The sequence below is a fragment of the Alosa alosa genome, chromosome 24 (genome assembly GCF_017589495.1).
Source record: "Alosa alosa isolate M-15738 ecotype Scorff River chromosome 24, AALO_Geno_1.1, whole genome shotgun sequence".
NCBI classification, from domain to species: domain Eukaryota; kingdom Metazoa; phylum Chordata; class Actinopteri; order Clupeiformes; family Clupeidae; genus Alosa; species Alosa alosa.
In genome coordinates, this window is record NC_063212.1 from 17,102,849 (window position 1) to 17,129,725 (window position 26,877).

At 39.1% G+C, this 26,877-nt stretch overlaps 3 protein-coding genes across 3 annotated transcripts; all 3 read left to right on the forward strand.

Annotated features, from left to right (window-relative positions):
* Nucleotides 1–1,663: 1,663 nt before the first annotated feature.
* LOC125289108 (mucin-5AC-like) lies at nucleotides 1,664–21,136 on the forward strand (the record flags this gene model as incomplete). The annotated part of the gene is made up of 14 exons (XM_048235793.1): nucleotides 1,664–1,732; nucleotides 2,873–2,974; nucleotides 3,531–3,809; nucleotides 5,361–5,420; nucleotides 7,349–7,413; nucleotides 7,497–7,687; nucleotides 7,826–7,941; nucleotides 8,036–8,100; nucleotides 8,283–8,425; nucleotides 15,203–15,711; nucleotides 17,026–17,265; nucleotides 19,788–20,158; nucleotides 20,627–20,839; nucleotides 21,079–21,136. Coding segments are annotated over 14 exons (2,481 nt in total), but the record flags the coding sequence as incomplete, so codon positions are not given.
* Nucleotides 6,264–9,141, forward strand: LOC125289720 (cell wall protein DAN4-like). The gene is made up of 7 exons (XM_048236694.1): nucleotides 6,264–6,780; nucleotides 7,349–7,413; nucleotides 7,497–7,687; nucleotides 7,826–7,941; nucleotides 8,036–8,100; nucleotides 8,283–8,425; nucleotides 8,723–9,141. The coding sequence occupies exons 1-7, from the start codon at nucleotides 6,307–6,309 to the stop codon at nucleotides 8,812–8,814; spliced, it is 1,146 nt and encodes a 381-aa protein (XP_048092651.1). The 5' UTR covers nucleotides 6,264–6,306; the 3' UTR covers nucleotides 8,815–9,141.
* Nucleotides 21,137–21,419: 283 nt separating the features above from the next.
* LOC125289721 (uncharacterized threonine-rich GPI-anchored glycoprotein PJ4664.02-like) lies at nucleotides 21,420–24,519 on the forward strand. Its single transcript, XM_048236695.1, has 7 exons — nucleotides 21,420–21,932; nucleotides 22,486–22,550; nucleotides 22,634–22,812; nucleotides 22,980–23,095; nucleotides 23,190–23,254; nucleotides 23,469–23,635; nucleotides 23,924–24,519. Exons 1-7 carry the CDS (start codon nucleotides 21,540–21,542, stop codon nucleotides 24,013–24,015), a joined length of 1,077 nt encoding a protein of 358 aa, XP_048092652.1. The 5' UTR covers nucleotides 21,420–21,539; the 3' UTR covers nucleotides 24,016–24,519.
* Nucleotides 24,520–26,877: the final 2,358 nt, after the last annotated feature.

The window sequence follows — 26,877 nt, forward strand, 5'->3', positions numbered from 1 at the left end:
CCAACAACTTCAACCACAAATGAACCAACAACTACAACTGTGGTAACAACAACCACAACTGAGCCAATAACTTCAACCACAAATGAACCAACGACTACAACAGAGGCAACCACAACAACAATTGATCCAACAACCACCACAATTGAACCAACAACAACCACAAATGTGCAAACAACTTCAACCACAAATGAACCAACAACTACAACTGAGGTAACAACCACAACTCAGCCAACAACTTCAACCACAAATGAACCAACAACTACAACAGAAGAGACAACAACAACAACAATTGAACCAACAACCACAACTGAACCAAAAGCAACCACAAATGAACCAACAAAGCTACAATTGTGCCAACAACAACCACAAATCAACCAACAAGTTCAACCACAAAAACAACCACAACTTCAACAACAAATGAACCAACAACAACAACTGAACCAACAACAACAACTGAACCAACAACAACCACAAATGAACCAACAACAACCACAATTTTGCCAACAACTTCAACCACAAATGAACCAACAACTACAACTGTGGTAACAACAACCACAACTGAGCCAATAACTTCAACCACAAATGAACCAACGACTACAACAGAGGCAACCACAACAACAATTGATCCAACAACCACCACAATTGAACCAACAACAACCACAAATGTGCAAACAACTTCAACCACAAATGAACCAACAACTACAACTGAGGTAACAACCACAACTGAGCCAACAACTACAACCACAAATGAACCAACAACTACAACAGAAGAAACAACAACAACAATTGAACCAACAACAACCCCAACTGAACCAAAAACAACCATATATGAACCAACAACAGCCACAATTGAGCCAACAACTTCAACCACAAATGAACCAACAAGTTCAACCACAAATGAACCAACAACTCAACCAAAATGAACCAACAACAACAACTGAACCAACAACCACAACTGAACCAACAACAACCACAAATGAACCAACAACAACCACAATTTTGCCAACAACTTCAACCACAAATGAACCAACAACTACAACTGTGGTAACAACAACCACAACTGAGCCAATAACTTCAACCACAAATGAACCAACGACTACAACAGAGGCAACCACAACAACAATTGATCCAACAACCACCACAATTGAACCAACAACAACCACAAATGTGCAAACAACTTCAACCACAAATGAACCAACAACTACAACTGAGGTAACAACCACAACTGAGCCAACAACTACAACCACAAATGAACCAACAACTACAACAGAGGCAACAACAACAACAATTGAACCAACAACAACCCCAATTGTGCAAACAACTTCAACCACAAATGAACCAACAACTACAACTGAGGTAACAACAACCACAACTCAGCCAACAAGTTCAACCACAAATGAACCAACGACTACAACAGAAGAAACAACAACAACAACTGAACCAACAACCACAACTGAACCAAAAACAACCACATATGAACCAACAACAGCCACAATTGTGCCAACAACTTCAACCACAAATCAACCAACAACTACAACTGTGGTAAAACAACCCAACAACTTCAACCACAAATGAACCAACGACTACAACAGAAGCAACAACAACAACTGAACCAACAACAACCACAAATGAACCAACAACAACCACAATTTTGCCAACAACTTCAACCACAAATGAACCAACAACTACAACTGTGGTAACAACAACCACAACTGAGCCAATAACTTCAACCACAAATGAACCAACGACTACAACAGAGGCAACCACAACAACAATTGATCCAACAACCACCACAATTGAACCAACAACAACCACAAATGTGCAAACAACTTCAACCACAAATGAACAAACAACTACAACTGAGGTAACAACAACCACAACTCAGCCAACAAGTTCAACCACAAATGAACCAACAACTACAACAGAAGAAACAACAACAACAACAGAACCAACAACCACAACTGAACCAAAAACAACCACATATGAACCAACAACAGCCACAATTGTGCCAACAACTTCAACCACAAATGAACCAGCAACTACAACTGAGGTAACAACCACAACTGAGCCAACAACTACAACCACAAATGAACCAACAACTACAACAGAGGCAACAACAACAACAATTGAACCAACAACAACCCCAATTGTGCAAACAACTTCAACCACAAATGAACCAACAACTACAACTGAGGTAACAACAACCACAACTCAGCCAACAAGTTCAACCACAAATGAACCAACGACTACAACAGAAGAAACAACAACAACAACAGAACCAACAACCACAACTGAACCAAAAACAACCACATATGAACCAACAACAGCCACAATTGTGCCAACAACTTCAACCACAAATCAACCAACAACTACAACTGACGTAAAAACACCCACAACTTCAACCACAAATGAACCAACGACTACAACAGAAACAACAACAACAACAGAACCAACAACCACAACTGAACCAAAAACAACCATATATGAACCAACAACAGCCACAATTGTGCCAACAACTTCAACCACAAATGAACCAACAACTACAACTGACGTAAAAACAACCACAACTTCAACCACAAATGAACCAACGACTACAACAGAAGCAACAACAACAACTGAACCAACAACAACCACAAATGAACCAACAACAACCACAATTTTTCCAACAACTTCAACCACAAATGAACCAACAAATACAACTGTGGTAACAACAACCACAACTGAGCCAATAACTTCAACCACAAATGAACCAACGACTACAACAGAGGCAACCACAACAACAATTGATCCAACAACCACCACAATTGAACCAACAACAACCACAAATGTGCAAACAACTTCAACCACAAATGAACCAACAACTACAACTGAGGTAACAACCACAACTGAGCCAACAACTACAACCACAAATGAACCAACAACTACAACAGAGGCAACAACAACAACAACAATTGAACCAACAACAACCCCAATTGTGCAAACAACTTCAACCACAAATGAACCAACAACTACAACTGAGGTAACAACAACCACAACTCAGCCAACAAGTTCAACCACAAATGAACCAACGACTACAACAGAAGAAACAACAACAACAACTGAACCAACAACCACAACTGAACCAACAACAACCACAAATGAACCAACAACAACCACAATTTTGCCAACAACTTCAACCACAAATGAACCAACAACTACAACTGGTAACAACAACCACAAATGAACCAACGACTACAACAGAAGCAACAACAACAACTGAACCAACAACCACAACTGAACCAACAACAACCACAAATCAACCAACAACTTCAACCACAAATGAACCAACAACTACAACTGTGGTAACAACAACCACAACTGAGCCAATAACTTCAACCACAAATGAACCAACAACTACAACAGAGGCAACAACAACAACAATTGATCCAACAACCACCACAATTGAACCAACAACAACCACAAATGTGCAAACAACTTCAACCACAAATGAACCAACAACTACAACTGAGGTAACAACAACCACAACTCAGCCAACAAGTTCAACCACAAATGAACCAACGACTACAACAGAAGAAACAACAACAACAACAGAACCAACAACCACAACTGAACCAAAAACAACCACATATGAACCAACAACAGCCACAATTGTGCCAACAACTTCAACCACAAATGAACCAACAACTACAACTGACGTAAAAACAACCACAACTTCAACCACAAATGAACCAACGACTACAACAGAAGCAACAACAACAACTGAACCAACAACAACCACAAATGAACCAACAACAACCACAATTTTGCCAACAACTTCAACCACAAATGAACCAACAACTACAACTGTGGTAACAACAACCACAACTGAGCCAATAACTTCAACCACAAATGAACCAACGACTACAACAGAGGCAACCACAACAACAATTGATCCAACAACCACCACAATTGAACCAACAACAACCACAAATGTGCAAACAACTTCAACCACAAATGAACCAACAACTACAACTGAGGTAACAACAACCACAACTGAGCCAACAAGTTCAACCACAAATGAACCAACGACTACAACAGAAGAAACAACAACAACAGAACCAACAACCACAACTGAACCAAAAACAACCATATATGAACCAACAACAGCCACAATTGTGCCAACAACTTCAACCACAAATGAACCAACAACTACAACTGACGTAAAAACAACCACAACTTCAACCACAAATGAACCAACGACTACAACAGAAGCAACAACAACAACTGAACCAACAACAACCACAATTGAACAAACAACAACCACGATTGTGGCAACAACTTCAACCACAAATGAACCAACAACTACAACTGAGGTAACAACAACCACAAATGAGCCAACAACTTTAACCGCAAATGAACCAACGACTACAACAGAAGCAACAACAACCACAACTGAACCAACAACAACCACAATTGTGTCAACAACTTCAACCACAAATGAACCAACAACTACAACTAAGGCAACAACAACCACAATTGAGACAACTTCCACCACAAATGAACCCACAACCACAATTGAGGCAACAACAACCACAACTGAGACAACATCTTCAACCACAAATGAACCAACAACTACAACTGAGGCAACAACAACCACAATTGAGGCAACAACTTCAACCACAAATGAACCAACAACTACAACTGAGGTAACAACAACCACAACTGAGCCAACAACAACCACAATTGTGCCAACTACTTCAACCACAAATGAACCAACGACTACAACAGAGGCAACAACAATTGAACCAACAACAACCACAACTGAGGCAACCACAAATGTACTAACAACAACCACAATGGAGGCAACAACTTCAACCACAAATGAACCAACAACTACAACTAAGGCAACAACAACCACAATTGAGGCAACAACTTCAACCACAAATGAGCCAACAACTACAACTGAAGTAACAACAACCACAACTGAGCCAACAACAACCACAATTGTGCCAACTACTTCAACCACAAATGAACCAACGACTACAACAGAGGCAACAACAATTGAACCAACAACAACCACAACTGAGGCAACCACAAATGTACTAACAACAACCACAATGGAGGCAACAACTTCAACCACAAATGAACCAACAACTACAACTAAGGCAACAACAATCCCAATTAAGGCAACAACTTCCACCACAAATGAACCCACAACCACAATTGAGGCAACAACAACCACAACTGAGACAACATCTTCAACCACAAATGAACCAACAACTACAACTGAGGCAACAACAACCACAATGGAGGCAACAACTTCAACCACAAATGAGCCAACAACTACAACTGAAGTAACAACAACCACAACTGAGCCAACAACAACCACAATTGTGCCAACTACTTCAACCACAAATGAACCAACGACTACAACAGAGGCAACAACAACAACAATTGAACAAACAACAACCACAACTGAGCCAACAACAACCACAATTGTGCCAACTACTTCAACCACAAATGAACCAACGACTACAACAGAGGCAACAACAACAACAATTGAACCAACAACAACCACAACTGAGCCAACAACAACCACAATTGAGCCAACATCTTCAACCACAAATGAACCAACAACCACAATTGAGGAAACAACAACCACAATTCAACCACCAAAAAACATAATTGGGCCAACTACTTCAACCACAAATGAACCAACGACTACAACCTGAAGTAACAACAACCACAACTGAGCCAACAACAACCACAATGGAGGCAACAACTTCAACCACAAATGAACTAACGACTACAACAGAGGCAACAACAATTGAACCAACAACAACCACAATTGAGGCAACAACTTCAACCACAAATGAGCCAATATCTTCAACCACAGATGAACCAACAACTATAACCGAGGCAACAACAACCACAATTGAGACAACAACCACAATTGAGGCAACAACAACTACATTTGAACCAACAACAACCACAATTGCGCCAACTACTTCAACCACAAATGAACCAACAACTACAACTGAGGCAACAACAACAATTGAATCTACAAAAACCACAATTGAACCAACAACAACCAGAATTGAACAAACAGAATCCAGAAATGAGGCAACAACAACCAGAAATGAACCAACAACTACAACTGTGGCAACAACAACAACTTCATCCACAATTGAGGCAACTTCAACAACAAATAAAGCAACGACAACCACAATCGAGTCAACAACAACCACATCAGAACCAACAACAACCACATTTGAGGCAACAACAACCACAATTGGGGCAACAACTTCAACCACAATTGAACCAACAATGTCCACCACTAATGCACCAACAACAACCACAGTTGAGGCCATAATTGAGGCAACAAATAAAGCCACAATTGATGCAACAACTTCAACCACAATTGAAGCAAGTTCTTCAACAATAAATGAAGCAATAACAACCACAATTGAGGCAACAACAACTACAACCACAGCTATTCTAGCCCCAACCACAAGAACGACAATTACCTCAGCACCTGCCACATCAACCAGAACTTCGTCAGCCCGTACTACAACAATCAGAACTACCCCAGCACCTACCACAAGCACTACAACTACTCCAGCCCCTACTACAACTACAACAATTCCCACCACAACAACCACCACGACTACAACTAGACCACCATCTCGTCCAGCTCCTACATTTGAGATTCGGGTTGTCCTTTTCATAGTATTTGAGTCAGTGCTTACCGACCCACAGAGTCCAGAGTTCCAGCAACAAGCAGTTGTGGTAGAAAATGCAGTAAGTACTCTTTTGTACTACATGACAAATTCAAGTTATTGGTCTGCAGCCATTGGCTAAGAAATGACAGAGTACACATTTACATACTGTAGATTGTGTATTAGTAAACATGCAATTCATATCTGTGTGGGTCTTCAAAAAAAGGTTACATTTCAGGATGAATCTGGAAGAGTATTTTCTATTTGGTAAATCAGCCATTATAATAACACTCTGCCACTCCAGGGTTAAGCTCTCCTATTTTTTTTTAAAAGGGAATGGATTGGAGATGGAACTCTTATTGGTTTACTGTATGTTATGCCCAAAACACCTCATTGATTGACTATTAGACTCAGTGCAACCCTTTTGAATCATGCATCAGACACTTGTACTTGCACCAAATGCACCACTGTGTGCTAACGAGGGGACCTCTATTTGAAAGCCAGGCCATGCACCTGGAAACCACAATAACACAATGAAAATAAATTAAACAATATTGAAATTCATAATTAGATACTGACCATATTATGATGGTGCAAATAATTAAAAACAAAACAAATGAAAAAATAATTCTGTCTGTGTTTCTGTGCAGTGTGATTTCATCTATCGGCGACGCTTTGGATTTCTGTTTGTGCGGACCATTGTGAGAGCATTCAGGTAAATCTCCCTAATATATTGTATCACAGTGAAAAAGCAAGATATATTTTGAGACTAAGACAAATGCTTTGGCAATGTTACAGGCTGGCTACTAGATACCGAGCGGACACCATTGAATCAGAAGTTGAGACAGATATTGACGTTGTGTTCAACGAGACTTCAATTGAGCCCCTACCTACAAGCTCTGTTGTTATTGAAGCCCTGGCTATCGCCATAAATGACTTAAATTCAGGCTTCAATATTTCTGTGGTGCCTGGATCCATCTTTGTGAGAAGTAAGAAAATGTTTGTTTCAGAAACTAGTAATAGTGATCAAACGTGAATTAACATAAGAATAATGAATAAGTCACATATTTAGTGCAGTAAACAGTACTATCTCTTCACAAATGTTTGTGTGTGTGTGTGTTTCCTAGGTGAACCCAAATCAGCAGCCATTGTCCAGTTCTGTACCAATGACACATTTATTGCTGACCTTTTGAATTCTTCTTCGGTTGCCTTCAGTAAAAGATCCTCACTGATCAAAACAGAGGTACAGTAGCCTATATTTCATGTGTTATAGCTGCTGACTGCTTTGATCAAACAATTGATTGTGGACTTTTCTCCATTTCTTTCAATCTATGTAGCTAGAGCCATTTTTCTTTGAAGACTATCAGCCAGATTTCATCAGCCTCACACCAACAAGCTTCAGGTGACTGCCACCTGCAAACTGTAACAAGTATAGATAATTGTGTGTGTGTTTATGTGTGTATGTGTGTATGCTTTTGAGAGAGTGAGTGTGTGTGTGTGATGGGATAATGTTAATAGCTGCTCAGGTTACACATGTATTCTAATCTTGCTTCTTGCTATGCTACTGCATTTCCCCTTCACCAGCAAAGGATCAATTATTCATGAGACGAACATGACCATAACCTCTGATGCAACGTTCCCCAATGATACACAGATTATAGCCACCCTGACTAGAGCTGCCTTGAGTGGAAACTTGTCATTTACCATCATCTTCATTGACAGCACAGGTAAACTGATTTGTTTAATATACTTAGTGAGCTCACAATATATTGTATAAATAATGCATTGCACATTGTGTACTCCATTCTCTGTATTGTAAGTCAGCGTAGCATCAAAATAAGTTTGAAAATAGTATCTTAGGGTAAAAAAACACCTGTGTTGCTTTGTTTGCATAAACGGCTAATATGGAATTGCATTTCAACTTGCTTCTATCTTGAGTCTGTTCTAACTTCCTCTTTTTATGTATTCCCCAATTCCCATGCACACACACACACACACACACACACACACACACACACACACAGCCATGTCAGCAGGTGAAGTCAGCAGCAGTGTTAACCTCCTGAGTGCCTGTGGACTTACCATCATATCGCTCCTTGTGGCTCAGCCCTGGTAGACCCAGAAATCTCTCACATTTGACCTCGCCCAAGTGGAGTATCAACATAAAGAGAGAATGTTTTGTGGATCTAATTCCACCTCCAAAAGAGATACAATGAATTATGAGTATTGTCTCTGTGAAGAGGACACACATTATATATGTAAAGGATAACGTCCGCCGAGGTGTCCTGTTATCCGGATTTAATGGACGAGGGCAAGAGGCAAAGAACTCCCCGACGCGCAGTGGAGGGGGGTTGCCTCCACCCAAGTCCATTAAAGGAACCGTATGTAAGATTGTGGCCAAAACTGGTACTGCAATCACTTTCAAATTACTGTAAAGCGGTGCATCCCCTCCCCCTCCCCCCTGACTGGCAGAGCTAGCAATCCGGATGCCGAAACACTGCTGACTTCGTGATTAGTAGATAGGTGGAGGGTGGCACATCAGGCCAAAACACAACATGACAACATCAACATCAGTTGAGGGCTGCAACTTCACTTTTTAAATAACAATATCCTGGCCGGACTACTGTTGTCAGTGATATAAGTATTTGAAATGAACATGATTTCTTAATGTCTAGTGACATATCAGGGCCATTTTATGATTAATTGAAATACATTTCTTACATACAGTTCCTTTAATTCCATGTAACAGGACACCTAGAAGGACGTTATCCCACTTATTACCCGGTTGCCACTGTAGGCAATAGTCATGCCTTTATAGCATGCAAAGGAAACACGCGGTTCCGTTTAAAAAGAAGCCGACTTGTTCAGTTTGTTTTACAACTTTCTTTTGCCCTATAACAGCGATAGCATGGACGGTTAACTTGTTTACAGTTGATTCTATTGTTCTGAAGCCTGCTTCCAGGCTCAACCATCGTCCTACTGTTACCATTCATAAGCATTGATATGTGTTGGATTCACGATCGTTTTGCGTTGTGTTTTAGTTCTGATGTCTGTATTGAATATGGTCAATAAAGCTTGACGGCTGGATCAGGATCGGTGATCAAAAGAATTTTTTGTAGATGGTACAACACTCACTAACCGAGCACAGGCTAAGTCTCAAACAGTAAAACTGCACAGAGTCTAACAGGTGTGGTAGTTAGTAGAAGCGGACCGCTGCTGAATGGTGATTAAACTTTTTTTTTTTTTTTACCAGATCTACTTCATAGGTGTCCTGTTATTCAGAATTAATAGCCACCCCATCAGCCAATCAGAAAAGATTATTTTTTCTCTTTGGGTGATAAGCTATCTTAAATGATGGAGACCTCTGCTGTACAATGATTGACAGACTGAATGTTTTTTCCTTGTCTTGAAAAAGCTAGCTAGCTAAATAGCAAATATTTAACATTGCCTAAGTGGGGGATCCTGAAAGGTGTCCCACTGACTTTTCTTGCAATAACCACCCAGTAAGCATGTGCACTAAAGCTGTCATTTGTTATGAGGAAAGAATAAAGAATCAACAGGCTTGTACATGCACAAGTGTTAATCAGTAATCATTATGTGTAATCATGTAAAATCAGAATTCACTCTGAGCATTTCTGTATTATGCAATATTATGGTTCAACAACTCTATAAATATGTAATAAATTATTATTTAAGCTTGAAAATGTATTTCTTCAATGTCTCATTTAGAATTGTGTGTTCCTATGGGCTATTTGCTCAGTTTCTGTTTGTGATTCCTGATGCAATATCAAAGATATTAGATATTCATTAGTACAGCCGTTTAGTACAGGGGTTCCCAAACTTTTCCATGACAAGGCCCCCCAAATACCACTAGGTTCTGGCCAAGGACCCCCAAATACCACTAGGTTCTGGCCAAGGACCCCCTTGATGTGTTATTAAATATAATAATAGACAATACTACGGCAAATGTAAAAATACATTAAGCTAATCCTAATAATTATTTTAGCCACAAGCACTTCGCGATGGAGCATACAGTGTGTAAAAATTGCATTTAGATAGATAGATAGATAGATAGATAGATAGATAGATAGATAGATACTTTATTTATCCCCAGGGGAAATTCAAGGTCTCTGAAGCATACAGACATCCCACACACATTCACTAACAGCAGAAAACAGTAATTAAAAGTATATAATATAAAAAAAAACACAACTAAGCAATGAGGACAGTAGAAGATAAAGAATATACTAAATATACTAAAATACAAATTATATTAAATAACACTTAATCTAAATCAATTCTAAAAACAGTATCCACTGGCTCTTGCAATGACTGATTCTCTGTGCATAGTAAGGTAAGGTAAGGTGCTCTGTGTGAGTGAGTGTCATGGTGATGGTGCAGATGATAAGTCCAACAGTGCAACAGTGCAACAGTGCAAGAATAAAGTCTAGAGACCAGCATAAAATAAATATGGACATATCAGCGAGTAGGCAAGGTAATATAAAAAAAACTATAGACAAAACTATATCTATATATATCTAGAAAAGGTATAAGTGTGGCCACAATTCGGCTGTGGCATGGAGGGAGGGGTTATGCATATGTGTTAATATAGCACGCAAACAGTGAGGCAGTAAGACAGTGGTAAAAGTGGCTAGTGGACAGACAGTATCCAAACATGGAGGGGGTAAAGAGGCAGACAGACTATGCGGAGAAGTCTATCTCTCCTCTTCCCTTATGTGAAGCGTTAAACATTTGGGGCTTTCTGCTATATGAGCGTTATCACTCTACTATTATTCCCAGTCATTATCATGGAAAATATAATGTTCAGATATGTGACAAATTATTATTATTATGGGATTGTATAACAACCCTCATAGTAAAATATTTAACATTTTTTTACATCAAATGTATTTATTTGTTGCTTTTATTTTTCCTTTCAACTTGCTGAGGCCCCCCTGGCACCCCCTCACAGCCCCCACTTTGAAAACCACTGGTTTAGTAAACCAAAAGGAGGCTATGGGGTACACTGACTATATCATTAATGAGTTTTTGCCACCCACTGGCGGATACATAAAACACAACAATCCTAAGGTTTGTAAGCTCTAAGCCATGTTGTTGCTAATGCAAACAACAGTCTAGCTAAAAACTCCTCTGATTAACCTGTTAATAAAACCCAGGGGGGAATTATCCTTTGTGAAATAATCGGTTATTTATGAACTGTCCAGTAGGTGGCACTCCAACACTATATTTGATGTTCAATGTTAAATATGTATAAAACAAGACCCCAACATAGTTGGTAACATTATTTATTATGTATTACTGTAAGTTAAAACAGACATGGAATGGAGACTTACCAGACTGTGATGCAAACCACCACCTACGTGTGCTGTGCATGCCAGTTGTCTTATTTCATTCAATAAGTGTCCAATATTTTATCAGAAATTGATCAATGATTATGGCTGGGCTTGCTTATATAATATGTATTGGATCACCTCTGAACTTTAACTATTAAATGAGCTTCTCCTAGATACTAACTATGTCTATGCCTTTGACATGCATTGATCATTTTCCAATAAGCACTATAGCCCTAAAGTGTCATAAAGGAATGTCCTAGGGTGTGGTAAGAGATGTTCTTTGTTTGCATATGTATGTGTGTGTGTGTGTGTGTGTGTGTGTGTGTGTGTGTGTGTGTGTGTGTACATGTATGTGTTGGCGGGGGGTGAGTCTTCTGTGTGTTGCTTTCAACGTCACATTACCACACCTACGTATGTAGTATACCTCTCAAAACAGAATAATTTCACAGATACATCACAAACATATGAGCAGAACTTCAAGGATTTAACCATCACAAGAAATGAAAATAGAGCTGGTTGAGCAGCTTTGACTTCTACCAACTGCATACTAGGTTTAGGTGAGTGAGACTTTCAAAACAGAAATATGAATGCTCACTTTTTTGTGCTTAGAAAAAATTATTTGTAACACTTCACATGTTAGCCACTAATACCTAATTAAAGCCTGTATTAGTGACTTGTAAGGCATGTGTTAGGCAACATTAATCATTTGTTAGGCATGTATTCACAAATGTTCTTGTTCATGGCGAATTAGGCCTTTATTCTTGATATAATCTTACTAATGACCCAGTAAGCCTTGATGTCTACTTACTAATTAGTAGTAAGTACCAAAAGAGAATATGTATAACCCACTAGTATACTGTCTTTATAACTTCCAAATAGTGGGAGAATGCAGGATAAGCAAGTATATGGATCAACCTCGCTGGACTTCACTGCCCAGGTTGCTGTGTAATGGGGTAAAGAATGTCTGTATTGACCAGGGGTTATAGGCTCTAGACTGTAAGACTATAGAATATGGAATCATTTCTTGACTAGTAAGTACATACTGGATAGGTATTACTGATGATAATGTGCCTGCTGCTAAGGAACCAGTTTCCACTTAAGAATGGGAGCCAATCTCCCAGTTGCTAAGTGCTGTTTGACATAGCAACCTGGGCAGTGAAATACAGCAATACAGCAGAGGTTGAGCCATATACTTGCTTATTCTACAACTGTTCTCCCACTATTCGGGATTTAACCAGACAGTATACTAATGGATTATACATATTCTCTTTTGGTACTTACTACTAATTACTAAGTAGAGATCAAGGCTTACTAGTGGCTTATGTTGAGGATTCATTCATCTCATTATGCATGTCTTTCCAATTAATATTAAAGCCAGACGAGAATATACTATTACAATAGTTGGCCTATCATAGTTAACAGATATTAACTAGACTATAAGATTATTTTTGCCATTGTTACACAGTAGGGTATCCCATTAGGACTCCATTAAACGCGAATCAGCCAACTCATAATTAAATATGTAATATCACATATGTTTTGCTCCAATCGTATTAGTCTAGGCCAGTGTTTCTCAAAGTGTGGACCGGGGACCACTGGTGGTCCGCAAGCTATCCCAAGTGGTCCGCAAACAGACGTGGTAAAATACAATATAGATGTGTTGTTTGCAATATTGAACCAACTTCTATGTAAATCCACAGTTCTGCAACACTGTCTATGTAAGATATGCCAGTTTAAGTCATATGAATCCTCTGACACAATAAGCAAAGTGCAAAGACAATAAGCAAGGTGGTTCAGTGAGTAGGCCTATTGTGTAGGCTAATATACCATTGAAGTAGGTCTAATTTTTTTTTAGGTGGTTCGTGCGTTTCTTTTTTATTGGTTAGGTGGGTCTGAAAAACTTTGAGAAACACTGGTCTAGGCCCTACTACATAGATTAACAGCCTAGTTGGATATGATGGTATGACAATGTTTTCGTATATTTAATTGTTTGGAAGAGCAAAATAAATGCTAGGCCTACATATTATTCTTTAAAAAAAACTATTCAGATGTCCTATATTGAGATTTCAAAGGCTACTGTAATCTCGCCTGACCTATTCCATTTAAAGGTATTGTTCAACACTAGCCTCGGTGCCATTCCGAACTTAGTCCCGCCCATAACATTTGAGGTCGAGAAGTTCGGTCTGGCATTGTTCCATTGTGGTGGAAGTATGCTCGCCCTATATATCGGGCAGACCAATCAAATCAGGCTTTACGATGATGGATAGGTGAGCAACAGCACCTGATCTATCACGTCATCTGAGCACGCTTTGATTACGCTTATGTTTGAAACAAAAAGGCTGTGGCTAGAAGGATACATGGCTTTTAAGACCCCATCTGGAAAATTAATATTATTTAATGAGGTTGTATCACTGAAAACGATTATTTCTGAAAACTTTTGCCAAATTGAGATGTGGGAAAACTCGTGGTTTCACTTTCATGAAGGGAAAACATCGCTGTTGCATTGCAACATGTTCCCTCGCTCGTTTGAAATCTCCGATTGACCACCTGTTCGAGGGATTTGCGACAGCCTTTCCCAGCTGTTTAACATGTTTGTAGCATATCACTGTTCAACAGAATTATTTTTAAAAACGGAGGGGATATAGGAGAAGAAGGATGGTTCGTGTGCTTTCTTCCTACACCTCACGGTAAGCTATTTTGTTGCTCTGATTGGTTAGGTCTATCCAATTGAGGCATCCCCCCCCCTGTATCGGTTGAAACACGCCCCATAATTACGTCCCAATGGAGCAGTATCAGACTCATATTCTGACTAGAATTGAGTATGACTACGTCAGGCTAGTTCAACACTGCAATTGGTCAGCTTTAAAAAAAACCTTTCATTAGTTGAATACAACCTGGCTCGACCCACTTATTGCATTTCATCACACCTTCCTGCTGGTGATTCTCTCATTAAATACATCGTTTCCAAACTAATGTTAATTACATTTTTTTTGACCACAGGTCCTCCAACTTATAAAAATGTGGAAAAGAGCAGCTGCTATAACCATGATGATTTTTGGTGGGTTGCATAAGAAAATAATCATATTTAGTTTTGAAGTAAAATAAACATATTTCCTTCTTTGTAATAACTACCTTCTAATTTTCCTAAAGTATCAACTACAATTGTAGCACCAACATCAACGACCAATATACCAACACAATCAACTACAACGGAACCAACCACAAATGAGGCAGCAACAACCACAATTGAACAAACAACAACCACAGATAAAGCAACAACAACTACAATTGAACTGACAACAACTACAATTGAGGCAAAAACAACCACAATTAATCCAACTACTTCAACCAAAAATAAACCAACAATAACCACAATCGAACCAACTTCAACTGTGGCAACAACAACCCCAATTGAGCCAACAACAACCACTACCAAACCATCAACCACAACTGAGGTAACAACAACCAATATTGTGCCAACTACTTCAACCACAAATGAACCAACAACCACAACTGAGGCAACAACAACCACAATTGAACCAACAACCACCACTGAGGTAACAACAACCACAATTGATCCAACAACTTCAACCACAATTGTGCCAACTACTTCAACTGAGGTAACAACAACCACAACTGAGCCAACAACAACCACAATTGTGCCAATTACTTCAACAACAAATGAACCAACAACTACAACTGAGGCAACAACAACCACAATTGGGGCAACAACAACCACATTTGAACCAACAACAACCACAATTGAACCAACAACCACCACTGAGGTAAAACCAACCACAATTGAGCCAACATCTTCAACCACAAATGAACCAACAACTACAACTGAGACAACAACTTCAACCACAATTGAGCCAACTACTTCAACTGAGGTAACAACAACCACAATTGTACCAACAACTACTTCAACCACAAATGAACCAACGACTACAACAGAAGAAACAACAATTGAACCAACAGCAACCACATTTGAGGTAACAAAGACCACAAATGAACCAACACCAACCACAACTGGGCCAACTACAACCACAAATGAACAAACAACTACAACTAAGACAAATTCAATCACAAATGAACTAAAAACTACAACTGAGGTAACAACAACCACAACTGAGCCAACAACAACAACAATTGTGCCAATTACTTCAACCACAAATGAACCAACAACTACAACTGAGGCAACAACAACCACAATTGAGACAACAACAACCACAATTGGGGCAACAACAACCACATTTGAACCAACAACAACCACAACTGAGCAAACAACTTCAACAACAAATGAACCAACAACCACAATAGAGCCAACATCTTCAACCACAAATGAACCAACAACTACAACTGAGACAACAACTTCAACCACAATTGAGCCAACTACTTCAACTGAGATAACAACAACCACAATTGTGCCAACTATTGCAACCACAAATGAACCAACAACTACAACTGAGGCAACAACCACAATTAAGACAACCACCACAATTGAGGCAACAACAACCACATTTGATCCAACAACAACTACAATTGTGCCAACTACTTCAACCACAAATGGACCAATGACTACAACAGAGGCAACAACATCAATTGAACCAAAAACAACCACAATTGAGGCAACAACTTCAACCACAAATGAACCAACAACCACAATTGAGGCAACAACAACCTCATTTGAACAAACAACAACTACAATTGTGCCAATATCTTCAACCACAAATGAACCAACAACTACAACTGAGACAACAACTTCAACCACAATTGTGCCAACTACTTCAACTGAGGTAACAACAACCACAACTGAGCCAACAACAACCACAATTGTGCCAATTACTTCAACAACAAATGAACCTACAACTGAGGCAACAACAACCACAATTGGGGGAACAACAACCACATTTGAACCAACAACAACCACAATTGAACCAACAACCACCACAATTGAACCAAAAACAACCACAATTGGGGCAACAACTTCAACCACAAATGAACCAACAACTACAACTGAGACAACAACTTCAACCACAATTGCGCCAACTACTTCAACCACAACTGAGGCAACAACAACCACAATTGAACCAAAAAACACCACTGAGGTAATAACAACCACAATTGAGCCAACATCTTCAACCACAAATGAACCAACAACTACAACTGAGGCAACAACCACCACAATTGAACCAAAAACAACCACAATTGAGGCAACAACTTCAACCACAAATGAACCAACGACCACAATTGATGCAACAACAACCAAAATTGATCTAACAACAACCACAATTGCACCAACTACTTCAACCATAAATGAACCAACGACTACAACAGAAGCAACAACAACAACATTTCAACAAACAACAACAACAATTGAACCAACAACAGCCACAAATGAACCAACAAAAATGACAATTGCGCCAAGTATTTCAACCACAAATGAACTGTCAACGACAACTGAGGCAACAACAACCACAATTGAGCCAACTACTTCAACTGAGGTAACAACAACCACAACTGTACCAACAACAACCACAATTGTGCCAACTACATCAACCACAAATGAACCAACAACTACAACTGAGGCAACAACAACAATTGAACCAACAACAACCACAATTGAGGCAACAACAACCAAAAATGAACCAACAACAACCACAACTGAGCAAACAACTTCAACAACAAATGAACCAACAACCACAATAGAGCCAACATCTTCAACAACAAATAAACCAACAACTACAACTGAGACAACAACTTCAACCACAATTGAGCCAACTACTTCAACTGAGGTAACAACAACCACAATTGTGCCAACTATTGCAACCACAAATGAACCAACAACTACAACTGAGGCAACAACCACAATTAAGACAACCACCACAATTGAGGCAACAACAACCACATTTGATCCAACAACAACTACAATTGTGCCAACTACTTCAACCACAAATGAACCAATGACTACAACAGAGGCAACAACAACAATTGAACCAAAAACAACCACAATTGAGGCAACAACTTCAACCACAAATGAACCAACAACCACAATTGAGGCAACAACAACCACATTTGAACAAACAACATCCACAATTGCACCAACTACTTCAAACACAAATGAACCTACAACTGAGGCAACAACAACCACAATTCAGACAACATCTCCAACCACAAATGAAACAACAACCACAATTGAGGCAACAACCACAACTGAGGCAACAACAACCACAATTGAAACAAAGAACACCACTGAGGTAATAACAACCACAATTGAGCCAACATCTTCAACCACAAATGAACCAACAACTACAACTGAGACAACAACTTCAACCACAATTGAGCCAACTACTTCAACTGAGGTAACAACAACCACAACTGAGCCAACAACTTTAACCACAAATGAACCAACGACTACAACAGAGGTAACAACAACCACAACCGAACCAACAACAACCACAATTGTACCAACTACTTCAACCACAAATGAACCAACGACTACAACAACAATTGAACCAACAGCAACCACATTTGAGGTAACAAAGACCACAAATGAACCAACACCAACCACAACTGGGCCAACTACAACCACAAATGAACTAACAACTACAACTAAGACAAATTCAATCACAAATGAACTAAAAACTACAACTGAGGTAACAACAACCACAACTGAGCCAACAACAACAACAATTGTGCCAATTACTTCAACCACAAATGAACCAACAACTACAACTGAGGCAACAACCAACCACAATTGACAACAACAACCACAATTGAGGCAACAACAACCACATTTGAACCAACAACAACCACAATTGAGCCAACAACTTCAACCACAAATGAACCAACAACTACAACTGAGGTAACAACAACCACAACTGAACCAACAACAACCACAATTGTGCCAATTACTTCAACCACAAATGAACCAACAACTACAACAGAGGCAACAACAACAACAATTGAACCAACAACAATCACAATTGAGGCAATAAATGAAGCAACAACCACCACAACTGAGCCAAATACTTCAACCACACATAAATCAACACCTACAATTGAGGTAACAACAACCACAACTGAGCCAACAACAACAACAATTGTGCCAATTACTTCAACCACAAATGAACCAACAACTACAACTGAGGCAACAACCACAATTGAGACGACAACCACATTTGAACAAACAACAACCACAATTGTGCCAACTACTTCAACCACAAATGAACCAACAACTACAACTGAGGCAACAACAACCACAATTGAGCCAACAACTTCAACCACAAATGAACCAACGACTACAACAGAGGCAACAACAACAATTGAACCAAAAACAACCACAATTGAGGAAACATCTTCAACCACAAATGAACCAACAACCACAATTGCGCTAACTACTTCAACCACAAATGAACCAACAACTACAACTGAGGCAACAACCACAATTGAGACAACAACCACAATTGAGGCAACAACAACCTCATTTGAACAAACAACAACTACAATTGTGCCAACAACTTCAACCAAAAATGAACCAACAATTACAACAGAGACAACAACAACAATTGAACCAAAAACAACCACAATTGAAGCAACATCTTCAACCACAAATGAACCAACAACTACAACTGAGGCAACAACAACCACAATTCAGACAACAACTTCAACCACAAATGAACCAACAACAACTACAATTGTGCCAACTACTTCAACCACAAATGAACCAACGACTACAAAAGAGGCAACAACAACATTTGAACCAAAAACAACGACAATTGAGGCAACAACTTCAACCACAAATGAACCAAGAACCACAATTGAGGCAACAACAACCACATTTGAGGCAACATCAACCACATTTGAACCAACAACAATCACAATTGTGCCAACTACTTCAACCATAAATGAACCAAGAACCACAATTGAAGCAACAACAACCACAATTGAGGCAAAAACAACTACATTTGAAACAACTACATTTGTGCCAACTACTTCAACCACAAATGAACCAATGACTACAACAGAGGCAACAACAACAATTGAACCAAAAACAACCAGAATTGAGACAACAACAACAAATGAACCAACAACAACCACTATTGTGCCAACTACTTCAACCACAAATGAACCAACAACCACAACTGAGGCAACAAAAACCACAATTGAACCAACAACCACCACTGAGTTAACAACAACCACAATTGAGCCAACATCTTCAACCACAAATGAACCAACAACTACAACTGAGACAACAACTTCAACCACAATTGTGCCAACAACTTCAACTGAGGTACCAACCACAACTGAGCCAACAACTTCTACCACAAATGAACCAATGGCTACAACAGAGGCAACAACAACAACTGAACAGACAACAACCACAATTGAGGCAACAACTTCCACCACAAATGAACCAACAACTACTACTGAGGTAAGAACAACCACAATTGAGCCAACAACTTCAACCACAAATGAACAAATGACTAAAACAGAGGTAACAACAACCACAACTGAACCAACAACAACCACAACTGAGCCAACTACTTCAACCACAAATGAACCAACAACCAGAACTGAGCCAACTACTTCAACCACAAATAAACCAACAACCACAATTGAGGCAACAACAACCACACTTGAACCAACAGCAACCACATTTGCACCATCTACTTCAACCACAAATGAACCAACGACCACAATTGAGGCAACAACAACCACAATTGCATCAACTACTTCAACAAAAAATGAACCAACAACTACAACTGAGGTAACAACAACCACAATTCAGACAACAACTTCAACCACAAATGAACCAACAACCACAATTGAGACAACAACAACCACATTTGAACCAACAACAACCACAATTGCACCAACTGATTCAACCACAAATGAACCAATGACTACAACAGAGGCAACAACAACAAAACCAACAACCACAACAGAGGCAACAACAACCACATTTGAACCAACAACAACCACAATTGCACCAACTACTTCAACCACAAATGAACCAACAACAGCAACCACAATTCAGACAACAACTTCAACCACAAAAGAACCAACAACAATAACAATTGAACCAACATCAACCACAATTGAGGCAACAACAACTACAACTGAACCAAAAACAATCACAATTGGGCCAATTTCTTTAACCACAAATGAACCAACAACTACAACTGAGGCAACAACAACCACAATTGAGACAACAACAACCACATTTGAACCAACAACAACCACAATTGAGGCAACAACTTCAACCACAAATGATCCAACAACCACAATTGAGGAAACAACAACCACATTTGAACCAACAACAACCACATTTGAAAAAACAACAACCACAAATGTACAAACAACCACAACAGAGGCAACAACAAGAACAATTGAACCAGCAACAACCACATTTGAGGCAAAAACAACCACAATTGAACTAACAACTACCAAAATTGCGCCAACTACTTCAACCACCAATAAACCAATGTCTACAACAGAGGCAATAACAACAACAATTGAAGCAACAACAACCACAAGTGAGGCCACAACAACTACTATCACAACCAGAGCTTTTCTAGGCCCAACCACAAGAACTACAAGTACCTCAGCACCTGCCACATCAACCAGAGCTTCATCAGCCCGTACTACAACTATCAGAACTACCCCAGTACCTACCACAAGCACTGCAACTACTCGAGACCCTACTACAACTACAACAACTCCCACCACAACAACCACCACAACTACAACTAGACCACCATCTCGCCCAGCTCCTACATTTGAGATTCGGGCTGTCCTTTTCATAGTATTTGAGTCAGCGCTTACCAATCCACAGAGTCCAGAGTTCCAGCAACAAGCAGCTGTGGTTGAAAATGCAGTAAGTACTTTATTATACTACATGACAAATGTAAGGTATTGGTCTGCAGCCATTGGCTGAAATGACAGAGTACAGATTTACCTACTGTAGATTATGTATTAGTGAACATATCTGTGTGAGTCTTCAAAAAAGGTTACATTTCAAGATGAATCTGGAAGAGTATTTTCTATTTGGCAAATCAGTCATTATAATAACACTCTGCCACTCCAGGCTTAAGTTCTCCTGTTTTTTAAAGGGAATGAATTGGAGATGGATCTCTTATTGGTTTACTGTATGTTACGCCCAAAACACATTTTTATTAACTATTCGACTTAGTGCAACCCTTTTGAATCATGCATCAAAAACTTATACTTGCACCAAATGCACCAGACTGTGTGCTATAAACAGGCCATGCACCTGGAAACCACAGACACAATGAAAATAAACACAATGAAAATAAATTAAACAATATTGAAATTCATAATTAGATACTGACCATATTATGATGGTGCAAATAATTAAAAATAAAACAAAGAAAAAAAAAAAATATTTCTGCTGCTCTGTTTCTGTGCAGTGTGATGTCATCTATCGACAACGCTTTGGATTTCTGTTTGTGCGAACCATTGTGAGAGCATTCAGGTAAATCTCCCTCATATGTTAATTATATGTGAAAAAGCAAGATATATTTTGAGACTAAGATAAATGTTTTGTCATTGTTACAGGCTGGCTACTAGATACCGAGTGGACAACGTTGAGACAGATATTGACGTTGTGTTCAATGAGAATTCGATTGAGCCCCTCCCTACAAGCTCTGCTGTTGTTGAAGCCCTGGCTACCGCTGTAAATGACTCAAATTTAGGCTTCAATCTTTTTGTGGTGCCTGGATCTATCTTTGTGAGAAGTAAGAAAATGTTTGCTTCTGAAATTAATAATAGTGATCAATCATGAATGAACATATGAATAAGCCGCATATTTAACACAGTAAACAGAACTATCTCTTCACAAATGTGTGTGTGTGTGTGTGTGTGTGTGTGTGTGTGTGTGTGTGTGTGTGTGTGTGTTTCCTAGGTGAACCCAAATCAGCAGCCATTGTCCAGTTCCGTACCAATGACACATTTATTGCTGACCTTTTGAATTCCTCTTCGGTCGCCTTCAGTGATAGATCCTCACTTATCAAAACAGAGGTACAGTAGCCTATAATTCATGAGTTATAGCTGCTGACTGTTTTGATTGAAGCATTGATTGTGGACTTTTGTCCATTCCTTTCAATATATGTAGCTAGAGCCATTTTTCTTTGAAGACTACCAGTCAGATTTCATCAGCCTCACACCAACAAGATTCAGGTGACCGTCACATGCAAACTGTAACAAGTATAGATAATTGTGTGTGTGTGTGTGTGTGTGTGTGTGTGTGTGTGTGTGTGTGTGTGTGTGTGTTTATGTTTGCATGTGTATATGTTTTTGAGAGTGTCTGTGTGGGTGTGTGTGTGATGGGATAATGTATTGTTAATAGCTGCTCATTGTATTCTTCATGTATTCTAATCTTGTGTCTTGCTAGGCTACTGCATTTCCCCTTCACCAGCAATGGATCAATTATCCATGAGGCGAACATGACCATAACCTCTGATGCAACGTTCCCCAACGATACACAGATTATAGCCACCCTGACTAGAGCTGCATTGAGTGGAAACTTGTCATTTACCATCATCTTCATCGACGGCACAGGTAAGCTGATCTGTTTGATATACCTAGTGAGCTCACAATATATTGTATAAATAATGTGTTGTGCATTGTATACTCCATTATCTGTACTGTAAGTCAGTGTAGCATCAAAATGTTGAAGCTGTTTGAAGCTGTTATCGTAGGGCTTGCATAAGGCCTGTTGGGAGATTACATTTCTACTTGCTTCTATCTTAAGTCTGTTCTAACTTCTTTCAACTTTTTCCCCAATTCACATACACACACACACACACACACACACACACACACACACACACACACACACACACACAGCGGTGTCAGCGGGTGAAGTCAGCAGCAGTGTTAACCTCCTGAGTGCCTGTGGACTCACCATCATCTCGCTCCTTGTAGCTCAGCCCTGGTAGACTCAGAGATCACTCACCTTTGACCTCGCCAATGTGGACCGTCTCTGTGAAGAGGAAGCACATTATACATGTACATTATTTTTAATGATTAAAGAGACCTGTATTGTAAAATGATTGACAGACTGAAAGCTACCTAAATCTAAATATATTTATATAAATAACGTTACTGATGTGGTAGATCCTGAATGTTTTCCCAATTACGTGGCTTGTGGTAACCACCCAGTAGGCCTGTGTGCTAAAGCTGTCGTTTGTTATGAAGAAAGAATAAGGAATAAGCAGCCTGTACATGTAGACGTGTTGGTCAGTAATCATATATGCAATCAAGTAAAATTCACTTTGAGCATTTCTGTATAATGTAATATTATGGTAGAAAAATGTTTGTAATAAATCATTTTTGAGGCTTGAAAATGTTACTTCAATGTCTTTCAAATGGATGTTGTAGCATTTGTGGGAGAGTCAGGTGTACAAGTGTGTCATATTGCTTTCTTTCTGTCTTATACATGAATGGTCTTATCAGAAGTTCAGAACATCACATTTGCAATGTGCCTGAATGTCCTGACATAAAGAAATAGTAAATAAATAAATCACTTAAGGAGCAATACAATAAATATGCAAATTATCTCATTAACTATGTGTTATATAAAAATGTCCCAAGCAGAAATGGATTCTATGCGACAACGTACTATAACATCAATTGAGAAATGTTTGGTAGTGACCTTAATCAGATCATTCTGAGTTTTGTCTGGTCTATAAGGTCATGATGGAGCAACCTTTTGGGCAATGTTGCTGGCAACCACATAACCAGTTCAATGGTGTCAGATTTAGTGATCATGATGATTTAATGATCATGAGATCTCATTGACAATGGGTGTATGCTGGAACAACAATACACAGGAACATTACCAACATTCCTAAAACAGTAAACAATACAACAATACCCAGCAACATTTCTAAATAGCCTTGTGCAGAGCCTTATCCTATTAAGCTGTCAAAATATATGAAACACCCATTCAGAGGGAACAGTCAAAAGATGCAATTTCACTAGTCTGCCTTGTGCCTCACAATAGGTTACTATTGCCGAATTAGGCTATTGCCAGCCAGGAGTGGACAGAAAATAAATTTGTTCTCTTACTGAGGAAAAGTAAGAGTGAATACAGGATTTTTGATTGTAATGAGTTCCCTAACTGGTAATTCTATGTCCCGACTGTCATGCTAATGAAGCAAGTTTAAAGGAACACGACAACTTTTGGGACTTTAGCTCATTCACCGTATTTCCCAGAGTTTGATAAGACGATACATACCTTTCTCATCTCCGTGCGTGTAGTTAAGCTACTCTGTCTGACGCACTACACTACACCTGCCAATTACGGGAAAAACGGACTCACCCTATTTATAATATATTTTTATTGGGGGTAAAATTCAATAGCTTCACTATCATTGGGCCTAGTGCTTCCAAAATCACAATACACATCTAAGGCCTCACTAGCAACAAACTACACCAGCTAATTATGGAAAAACAGACTCACCCTATTTATAATCTATGTTTAATGGTTGAGAAATTCAATAGCTTCACTGTTATCGAGCCTACTCCTTCCAAAATCACAACATACATCTAGGGCCTGCCAAGCAACATACTACAGCAGGTAATTATGGAAAAATGGACTCGCCCTATTTATAATATGTTTTTAACGGGGGTAAAATTCAATAGCTTCACTGTTATTGAGTCTAGTACTTCCAAAATCACAACACACATCTAGAGCCTCACTAGCAACATACTACACCAGCTAATTATGGAAAAACGGACTCACCCTATTTATATTTTTTTATAGGGGGGAAATTCAATAGCTTCACTGTTACTGAGCCTACTCCTTCAAAAATCACAACACACATCTAGGGCCTCACTAGCAACATATTACACCTGCTAATTATGGAAAAACTGACTCACCTTAGTCTAAAGTCTAAATAAAAGTCTAAATAAGTCTAAATATAGACATAACAGCTATAGCTTAGCTGGTGAGCCTTAATTAACGGGCTTTGGCTTTTTCAGAGTGTCCTTAAGGTCGAATGGATAGGTCATAGGCCACTTCTATTTTTGGATGCACATTTTTATTTTAATAATTGCCAGATGATATGTGATGATGCTTCACATCTTATCACATATGTGGAGGCGAAATGGCAGGGCCCAGTAGGCCTACACGATGCCAGGAATGATGTACCAGGAATCTAATTTGAGCGACACATTTCAACAGGGTACGTTAGGGCAGGCCTACACCTTGAATATTCAGATCAAATCAGATCCACTACAGACTAATTAATGTGTAGGCTGCAGGGCTCGAATTATCTTTTTGTCTTTAAGGGGGTCTCTCTATCTCATACAAAGTTGGCACACCCCGCACATTGCCTAACAAGGCGATACAGTGAAATAGCCTAGGCGCAAGTGGCGCTTTTTTTTGGTACAGTATATGCGCACGGTAGGCCTAGGCTTTACCTTGACACACGCACACAACAGACAGATTTTTCATAGAAATTGATTACTTTTAATTAATTTCAACATATTATTGATTGTAATAGTCCATATCTCATTTCAATTTCACAATACAAAGAAATAGACTACACGATTTAGTCTGTGCCATTCTCAATTTCACAACGTAACTCATTTAAACCAGACCACCGTCTCAGATAGGCTATCCTCAGTGTCAAACACAATAATGCATGTAGTGTAACTTATACACAGGGTAAAAAGCACTAACTGGCAGAAATTAATAAAGCCAGCCAAACTATTGTAACAAACTGCAAGGTTGTCTCAGAATGTTTTTTTTATTGGTTACACACCAAAACACACGAACGTCATTAAACAGGCAA